Source organism: Lipophrys pholis, assembly GCF_963383615.2.
Source record: "Lipophrys pholis genome assembly, chromosome: 3".
In the NCBI taxonomy this organism is placed as follows: domain Eukaryota; kingdom Metazoa; phylum Chordata; class Actinopteri; order Blenniiformes; family Blenniidae; genus Lipophrys; species Lipophrys pholis.
The window spans coordinates 9,973,054-9,983,559 of NC_137627.1; the positions used below are offsets into that span (position 1 = coordinate 9,973,054).

The window sequence follows — 10,506 nt, forward strand, 5'->3', positions numbered from 1 at the left end:
TGATTTATATACATATATAAATAAATACAAATAATATATATATATATGCCTTTTAAATTTATGCTTGATTGTTTTTCTTTTTTGTGACACACAGTGTACGTGATTAAATTTCCTATATTTTTGCAAGATTTTGTTGGACAGTTTTGGCCCATTAGCCAAAGGCTTATTTAGGCCATAAAAATCATATCTACAGAGTGCAAAACATGCACACAGTATGATGTCACTTGAAAATATTTTGCATTTCGTCTATGACCATAAGTTTGTGGAAGTTGTGAAGCAAAGTAGGAGTTTGAATCTGCTCAGTGATCCATAGCACTTTGCATATAAACTTCATGTATTCCTCAGTGGTAAAAACACTTCCCCATTTTAAATGGCATGTCATTAACTTTGACTTCTATTGCAGACGTTGTTGCTCCTTCCATTAGTAATGTTTGCTCAGGCAATAGGCAGTCACTATGATGGGAATTAAACATGGAAGCAATATGGATAGGAGTTGTTGACATTAACATGAATGGTAAGTAAAACAAAAAATGTTTTTCTGATGTACAGATGATCTATTGTGTAACTTGTTAAGATTGTCATTACTCTTTTGTTGGCTTGTCATGGATTGCTCACAAACTAGACCTCTCTTTTATTTTTTTTAGTTTTTTGTCATAGGCCAGTCTAAGATTCCTTTCCATCCAATTGTTTAACAGAATTTGTAATTTGCTTTCAGGCTGGTTTCAAAAATTATTTAAAACAAAAGTGTCTATAGTTGCACAACATGAAAGAGACACTAAAGAAACACAAAACCCACGGACCGCTGGCAGCAGTGTGCAACCACTGACATCGACTGGGAGACCACCTTTTGAACAACTCCCAGCGTGTGTTCTGGACTCTGAAGTGAGGTGGAAACAAAAATATGACGTGTTTGTGTGCCACAGCCCTGCCCAGAGTGACATTGAAGAGGCCACACGTTTGGTGTCCTTCCTTGAGGGTCCCCCATACAGCCTCAGGTGCTTCTTCTGGGAGAGGGATACCTGCCCCGGTGCGGCCATTTCCACTGAGTTCTGCAAGGCTTTGCAGAACAGCCACTTGCGGGCTCTTCTCATCACTCCAGCTTTTGTCAAGGATGATTGGTGCGAATATATGATGCACCAGGCAATCTCAGAGGGACCAATATCCAACAGGATGATTCCCTTGATACAGAACCTGCACCACTCTCAGTACCCGCGAGAACTGATGTTCTACTACTACATTGACCTGAGCAAAAATCCTCACCAAGGCTACACCCATGTCATCAAGACTACACTCAAGTGTAAGTTATTATAACAACTTTTTTGTTCATCGTTGATGAGCGGTTTCCACAGGCGCACAAAGCCACCATTTTAGAAACTTTCAAGAACTCTATGTGTAAATCACAGTAAGTATGATATCTGGTTTCAAAAAGAAATAACATCTATTTTTATTGAATATTTTAATATTTTGATATATTGAATTTGTATGCCCCTACTTTATAAACTAATATTATTAACAACCAAAACAAAGAAAGCTTGCTATGTTTCAGTGTATGTGTAGTAATTCAGAAAATATATTGGAGTTTCCTTTTTTCAAAAGAAATTACTTATGTTACCCTTCGATAATGTCATCACAAGTCACCGCATGTCTTTAAACACCTGTGCTACCTATTCAGATACACACCAAGGGCCAATTTTTACGGTCGCAAATGAACTTCAAATGTATGTTTTTTATGGGAACATGCCCTTTTTTCATTTAGTCAAACATTTTGAGAGCCTTTGCATGAAAGGTGCTCTTCAGATCAAGTGTAATTTAAACATTGATTGATTGGTTCATTCATCCATTTACTGGTTGTTGGTTGGTTGGTTGATCCTATTGTTTTTCTCCTTCCAGACCTGGAAGACCTTGTTAAAAAAGGGAAGGTATGTGACTGCAGCAAAGACGGCTCTCAGAGTGGACTAGGGCCAGAAGAGAAGCTGACGCCATCAGAGCATGGCCACACTGGGAAATCTATTCTGCCATGTGAAGCCAAAGTAAGATGCAAGCTTGAGTGACATTTGCTGTGATCACTGTCAACAGTAATTAAATATAAAAAAAGAAAAACAAAAGACACAGTGAGAGATTCAGAAAGGACAATCACTGCTGCTGTTGACTGACCTCGTGTTTTGATGATATTTTTATTTATTCTTATCAAATTCTGCTGCTTGGCAGTGAATTTAAATGATATTCAGACTTCTCTTCATGATGATGAGTGTGTAGTTAGGAGTATACAGGAAATGTTTTTTTTTTCTTCTGGCAGTTTGTGTACGTGTGTGTGTGTGTGTGAGTGTGTGAGGGAAGTTGGCGGATTCTCATTTCCTCTGTCAAACCTACAGAAGTGCAGTGTGCACTGACCTAGTTATAATGACTGCCCTTGGAGGGCATGGTCTTAGATTAAAATTCACACTCTTCCCCGAAATTGAGTTCTCTAATTTTAAAGGAGACATATCATGCTTTTAAATCCTTCCTTTTTACATATAAATCATACAGTTGTGGTCTATACAACGCGAAACTGCAATGCTTGGGTCTGAATTCCTCATTATTATAGCTCCACAGGCCCCTTTTCAACCCCTTTTCTGATGCGCTTCTGAGAGCAACTCGTTTTGGGGCGGTCTCTTCAAATGCAAATGAGACACTTCATACCCCGCCTCCTCTCCAGGTTGCAGAGGTGACACTCGGTTCAACGTCACCCTGTTCGGCCATCTTTGTAGTTTGATAGAACAGATACAATTATCTAGCGGCGCAGAAACTTTATATTCACACATTATTTACAAAATGTCAACAACGGAAGATTTGTCCATCCAGCCATACATGTTGGAGCCAGAGTCGGACCCGGCGAGATGAAAATGACGATGATGCACCTACAGAACAACGTCTTTATATGGATGTAACGCAATGGTGTGTTACTATATTTACACTAACTTCTCCATCCATGCCCACTACTACAATACTGCCTGTATTACAACGACTATTTAACACAGAAGTTACATTATAATCTAAAACGAGCACACAGCGCTAACATATGAAGACGGTGCAACTGCTAATGCTAACAAAACAATGACAGGGACGTCTTATCATCACACTTTTTAGCGTTATATACAGCTTACCGAAGTGCTCTGTTCGTCGTCTCCATAGATAGAAGGAACTGACCGCTCAATCAGACGAAGTCTTTCGGCAAATCCTTCTTTATACTGGCGGAGGTTGTTGAAGCAGTCGTCCTTAAAGTGCTTCGCGCACACAAAAATGACCTTACCCACAGATGTGGGTACATTTCTGTGAAAAATAAAACTCAACCAGGCACTTCGAAAAGGTTCTGATGCTGGGAGACGGTGTAACGAAGCTTGTGGGTTACTACATCCAACAACCGAACATTTCCACTTATCCTCTCGTAACTTCGGTTGGACTACAAAATCGCAGCGAGAAACAAAAATGGCGGATTGCTCGAAATGTCGATGTCCTAATTTGGCAGTTCCACTGAGAATACTGTGACGTCATTGTTCAAAAAACGTAATAGAGAATAGAAAAATCGAAACCGATCGCAAAATATGACCAAAACAGAATATAAAGCTATCAACGGAGCACCTGAAGAGACTACTTTGAACTTTTCTGTACTTCTAAACACTCTAAATATACAACAAAATGCATTTAAGGGCTAAAAAAGTGGATTTAGCATGATATGTCCCCTTTAATATACAACTAATCGTATCGGCTGTGGTAGGAGATTATGTTCACCGCTAGGTGGCATAGTCTCCTTGTGTATTGCAGGGAGAAAAACCCCTGAATGAAGCCACTTGTGAATTTGAGATTTTCTTCAAGAGGAAGGGAGGCTGAAAAGAAAAATGGAAATATCCACCCATAACAAACCGCTGACAGCAGCGTGATGTTTTTATTGAGGTAGGCTTCAAGTAATAGGAGCGGCTAAAAATTCCTGTTGAGACAGAACTTCATGCCCGCCCCTGTTTTTGCTAAAAGATCTCTTAAACGCAGCAAGATACCCAATGGATGGCTTTCATCTGCTCATAATAACAACAGCACAAGTTCTTTAGAGATGTTTATATGCTGTGTGTTAACTGGTTTCTCTAAACTGATCTGAATCTGAGCCACTCAGGATGTGGCCTGCGTAAGTGGATTCGCTGGAGGCCCTTGTAACCCCGAGCAGGTAGCCATTAGATGTGACTGTTGGAGCCACATTCGAACACATTGAGAGGCTGGAAGAAGCACAATTCCTCCTCCTTTCCAAAGAACTCTCAGTTCTTTATTAGATATGATTTAATGTCCTTGGCAGCACCTCCCATTGTTAATCAAACGAGCTGGCAGGTTTCATACGGTTGGCATTGAGTTCACTCAGTGTACTCACTCAATATGAGGTATTTACCAAATCAAGTGGTGTGTAATGTTTATTATCCTATAGCCTTTCTTCAGGATGCAACCAGTACATATAAAGATCTGCACGACCCCTTTTCTGGTTTTTATAAATGCAGTGTCTTTGTTCCAGTATCCCTTCCCTCTAAACAAAAGCAGACATTTTGCATCGCAATAAAAGACACTTGATAATCACCTCTTTTGTGGCAAGCCAACATTGTAATAAAGAAATGTGGCGTAATCTCCAAGAGGCGCAGATGTTCTGTGACAAATTCTGTGAGACTCCTGTTGTTAACAATACAGTCATCTCTCTCTCACACACAAGTAAACACAAACACATGTGAGCGTTATGTGAAGAGCCCACTCACGAACACAACTCATTTCTAAAACCCCAATAACCTTAGCTGTGTGTACCGAACCCTTGACACTAACACATCTTAACATCTTAACCTTAAGTATAATACCCTGACGCTAATCTAACTTCATCAACACAACCTTATTTTGAACTTAAAAAAATACTGTACATTCATGCACGCGCGCACACCCACACACACACACACACACACACACACACACACACACACACACATACAGATTTTTAACATTTTTCCTTTAACATTTGTGACAGATTTTGAGATTTTTTTTAACACTGAAATCAAAAATTATTTTACAATCATGATAGTTTTGATGATTTCAATACTGTAAAACTAAATGTTCACTTTGTTGATTGTGCACATTCTAAATTGTACAGTGTGTACACCATATAGCAATGCTTTCATTTGTTGGGATCTCACCAGACCACAGAAAAGATGCATCATTTATAAAGCGCCACTGCAGCCCCTTGCAAATCCCCCCCCCCCCCCCCCCCCCCCACACACCCATTTCTCATGACACAGGGACGGCCCCTATCTCAACAGACACAACCTTATCAAAAGCCTTTTGGTGAGATTCAGTCACTCCTTCTTTGCTCCTGGTCTTCGATGGAGTACAAGCTGCATCCAAGCAGCTGAGCCGTTAAACCTGCCTGCTAACAACTCCTCAGCTCCTCTTCTGACCCGACTACGAGCGTCAGAATTTTCCCTGAATCAGAGGCCAATACCCAGCGTCTGATCGCTCTCTCGCCGTGTAGCAAGCAGGAAAGTGCTATCTGCAACAGAGGCCAGCAGCTCCCCAGGCCTGGACAACAACCAAACTCCTTCTTCAGAGACGTTAAGGACGTGGTCACTAACAGGATGCTATGCACAGAAGTGTTTAACCTTTATGAAGACGGGATAATTCTATTACATTGTGATTGAGTTCTATTGGTGATTATATTAGGAGTAGCTATCAACCTGTAAACCAACTTTAGCTCTGCCACACAAAGACACAGGGTCTTGCGTGCTAATCTTTGCTTTACGAACTTGTTATCTAACAACCTTCACATATCACATCGAAGACAACATCGCGTACGAAATTGAACGCCATCTGACGACGCCAGACATTTTACAAAGCACATACACTCGTTTTAGAAATGGGCCTTTAACAGTGACACACTCAGGAAGCAGAGATTAGAGACGGGGTCCTCAATTCCAGGACCAGAGGGCCAGTGCATGTTTTAGGTCTCTCCCTGTTGCAACACACTTGAATGCAATAAGAGGCTCCTTATTGGGCTTTTTTATAAGCTTGATGATGACCTCAACTTTAGATTGAGGTGTGCTCCCTTCTGTGCCCTTTTGTTCTAGCGAACACACAATCCAGACCTCGGTTGGCCATCTTGCCTCTCTGATAACTACCATTCGGAAAGTTGTTTATTGAGATCCGCCATTTGTTTAAATTGTAAATAAATATACATTTTTGGAATCATTCTTGCCGTGTTTTTAATGTGCACAAAGGTGAATGAAATGTCCACTATGGATTGGATTTATTCCCTGCATGCATTTCCTATTTATGCTCATATATCTTATTTTACTTTACACTTCCATTTGTATGTTGTTCTAATTTTTTTTTATTTCCGTGTTGTAATTTCAAATGTACTTGTGTATCATGTACCGTGTCTTCGCAATGTCAGCGCCTCTTGTGTTTGTCTTTCCAATGATAGGTTGTACTCACCTGTCTTGTCTGTGACTCTGCACACTTGTCCTTCCTGTGAGTCTCATCCCTGTGCGTCTGATTAGTGTTTATTTTGTCTCACCTGGATCCTCCCCAGTGTATCAATGCCCTGTGCCAGAGCGTCATGGTTCCTCATTTGTCTGAAATCCCACACCCTCCCACGTTTTTGGGTTTTGACTTGGAGTCTGCTTTTTGTTCAACCCGATTTGCGATCCGGCCGTCATGATCCACCCTGATCCCGTTCTGAAGACTGTTATCACAGAGACAGGGCCTCGCCGGACATCTTTAACATCCTGAACCCCCAACGACTTTCACCGAACACATCCGGACCAGCCCGGGCCATTCGGGGTCGGCCATCTTGTCCGTGTCTCCACAAACTTGAAGGGTTTCTGACCAAACGAGATTCGGGAAAGCTTGTTCAAGCATTTATATTCAGTAGGCTGGATTATATTAATGGTGTGTTTACAGTTCTCACTCTAATATCAGTCAGACAGCTGCAGCTCGTCCAGAACACTGCAGCCAGAGTCCTCACCAACACAAAGACAGTGGAGCGCATTACACCTGAGCTTCAATCTCTGCAAAGGATGGTCGTAGAAATCTTACTTCTGGTCTAAAACAACACGACATAAAATAATAACATGGGAAAAGTGCAAAGTAACGTTAATCTAATGAAAAGGATGAAAGTGTGTGTACAAGAATGTGAGAGGTTTTGAAGTATTTAATACTCTTATTGGCTTAAGATTAAGATTCCAATTGCTTTCTTTAAGGTATTTCTTTTATTTCTTTTGTAAGCCACCATGTGACTGAATGGTGCTCTATAAATACATTTGCCTTGCCCTGTCCTGTATCCTCCCCATGCGTCTGATTAATGTCTACCTTATTTCACCTGTGTCTCGCCATTCCCCAGTGAATAAATACCCACTTCCCTCATGTCATACTTTCTCTGTTGTCTGCGAGATCCTCCCCCCTCCTGTTTTCCCAGTGCTTCGAGTGTTTTTTTCTTCTTCAGTTTTTGGACAGTGCTTTCTGCCTGGCTACACTCCACTCTGAACACTGTCGTAAACTGTCTTTACCTGACTTCCCATGGGTCTGCTTTTCGGTTCAACCCGATTCATGACAGACAATAAAGCACCATTAGTTTGATGTTGCTAACAGGTTTTTTTTTTTTTTCTTTTCTTCCTAGACAGGAGTGAGTTGAGTTCTTAAATGTAATGCTAAAATCTCATCTGTTGGTTTTAAACTAAATTACAATATTAGCTGCCTTTTAGGACCTTAGTTCAGAATATAATATCAATGCTTTTCCCCATTGCCCAAAGTTTCAGGTTAAAATCCATCCATCCACTTTTTAAACCACTTTATTCAGTTTATTTCAATTATGCTGGAGCTGATGCTAATTCTAGCGTTAGACGGACAAGTTCACATTAAATGCGAGGAGAATCTGGTCCAAACTGAGGTCCAACCCAAGCAATGATTCTCAACCCCTCTGTGATGTTCTGGTCCCAAGCTGGAGCACCTTCAGCAACTAGACTCATACCAACAAACTGCACCACAGAGCGCCACGGGAGAGCCTCCATTTCTCTGGCAATGAGACTCGGTAACTCCTCCCTGTAAATGGTGTTCGTTGTGTTTTTCTGCTCATGTATATATTAAGATTTAGTTATCTAATATTGATGTATTTACTTCCATCTATTCTGTGTTCTTCCCCGTGGGGAGCTAAAACAAGAATAACCCCTGAGATTAATAAAGCATTTCTATTCTATTCTATTCTATTCTATTCTGGGCTGTGGGAGGGAACCAAGTGCCCAGAAAAAACCTGTACATGCAAAAGGAGAGCATACCAACTCCACATGGAAATGCACCCCCAACTCAAACGGGGTATTTTCTTGCAGTGAGGTGAGCGTGCTAACCACCACGCCACCTATCGGCCCTTCAGTTTCCAAAAATGTGACTTAAAAAAGAAGGAAAGTGTTGAGTAAGTATTACCACACCTCCTGAGGACATTCAAATCTCAGGATGTGAGAGTGAAATGAAAAATAGTTGAAAAAGGGACCACTTGTTCGTCTTGGGAAAGCCCCTGAACCTTCAACATGAAGCACAAATATGAAGGAGCGGAGAGAGATTCGGCCACCAGATGGCAAGCTGGTGTGCTTTGGACCACCAACAGCATTCAGCTGTTAGTCACCGGTGGTCTTGTACTGGGCGCGGTGGCACTGACCTGGACGTTTCTGTCTGCGGGGAGAAAGTTTAGCTGGCCACACTGCAGCAAGAGACCAGCTGGATTGATTAAAGGAGAGCAGGAGATCCAAACATTTTGTTAGGTTCTGAGTGAAAGCACAGCACATTGAAATTCTTCAAAGCACATGCAACTACACAATGATGTCAAGGTCATCTGCTTACCCACCATGAAAGTATTTGGTTAAACAGTATTCAATTAAGAAAAAAGAAAAGAAAATCATATCTGGGATTCCTTTTCTTCCTCTGGAATAACAATCTTAAACTGAAGATTGTGTTCCATACAAAACACTCATCAAAGTAAATGTGTTCTGCATTGGACTTGCACTTTTATGTATATGATCATGTCATCACAAAAAATGCACATCATTCACACAAAAATTTGTGATTTGAAAAAAATGAAGTAATGAAAACACAGCTGCGAGTTGCTTTATTACAGCTACTTATTACCAATTACGTTTTAAGAGGCCAAACCAGGATCACATTTGTTCCAGAGGGGGAAAAAAAACTACCCGAGCTTGTTATTCTCTGTTTAAAAGAATGAACAGGAGTCATTGCGTGTTGAGTCAAACATGAATCACTGACGCCACAATTTGATACTAAAAGACTCCAGTTAAGTTAGTGGGTTCGTTCAAGAGAGATGCAGCCTTCGGGGCTATCTAATTGTTTACAGAACCCCAACATTGTCCTTGGGCCGAAGCCTGCAAACATTTGTTTAACGTGTAATCTTTAGGTTTACATTAGTGCAAAACAGTGCTGTAGCCAAGAGATAGCGCAGATATTTAGACAGCAGTGAATCACAGTCTGATTAAAAGAAAACAAAAAACATAAAAGTTTTGATGAGCTAAAAAGCCACATTGTATCTGTATTAAAAATATCCTCACAATACAGCCGTAAGCCAAAAGCTGAACTTGACTGTGTCCTTGAGCTTCACTTTGTTATCTGCTCTACACAGGATCACAGAATCACTGCCAACAGCAACAAGACCCTCCAGATGTTGGTATCGCTGGGAAAATACATAATCAGAATAAGGAGGGTTGTGGCAAAATGTTTGTAGCGAGGCTTTTGTAATCTGTAAAAGCAGACGCTTACTGACACTGCAAAGGTTCACGAGCCTGTGCACTTCAACGCCAGGATCATCCATCTCAGACCACAACCGTCTTTCACTGATTCAGCCGGGGTATTTGGATGTGTCTGGATCTGCCTGGATCACATTTCATTGGAAATGAACAGCAATTTCAGGATGCGGGGTCCTGCTTAAAAGTGCTTGCATTCGAACAATTCCTTACGCTCAAAGCAAACACTTCGATCAGTTCTTCCTTCCACAGGATGCTAACACGCCTGCAGATTTTCTTCGAGATAAGCTACGTTACGAGACTTATCCCAAAGCCTTACGTATCACCATCGAGACTTGGACATGTTGAAACAGAACTGTGTTAGTTATGGCTAAAACATGATCTTACACGTTTTTCAATGTGAGTATTACAGGCTGCTGAAACGGGTCTTGTTTGATTAAGCATGAATGAAGAGTATGAACATGTTCTTGCACACAAATCGATGAGAGTTTTTTTTTCCCCCACAGTGTTCCACATCATGCATTCAGTCATGTGTGGCTTTGAAATATGTTCCAGCTTATATGCTGCACTGAATCTATACATCATTCAAAAAGCCAAAGATGTACTATATTTACAGTTGTCAGTCTTTACTTGTGTTAACAGATCAGGTGACATTGGGATATGTGGACTATACTCTGGCCAAGTCACAGCCCACCAGAAGACAAACAACACA

The 10,506-nt window shown here is 41.0% G+C and overlaps 1 protein-coding gene across 1 annotated transcript; it reads left to right on the forward strand.

The window, feature by feature from the left end:
* Positions 1–411: 411 nt before the first annotated feature.
* On the forward strand, positions 412–6,783 carry tirap (toll-interleukin 1 receptor (TIR) domain containing adaptor protein; the record flags this gene model as incomplete). The annotated part of the gene is made up of 4 exons (XM_080459693.1): positions 412–514; positions 716–1,297; positions 1,891–2,030; positions 6,736–6,783. Exons 1-4 carry the CDS (start codon positions 472–474, stop codon positions 6,781–6,783), a joined length of 813 nt encoding a protein of 270 aa, XP_080315819.1. The 5' UTR covers positions 412–471.
* Between the last annotated feature and the right edge of the window lie 3,723 nt (positions 6,784–10,506).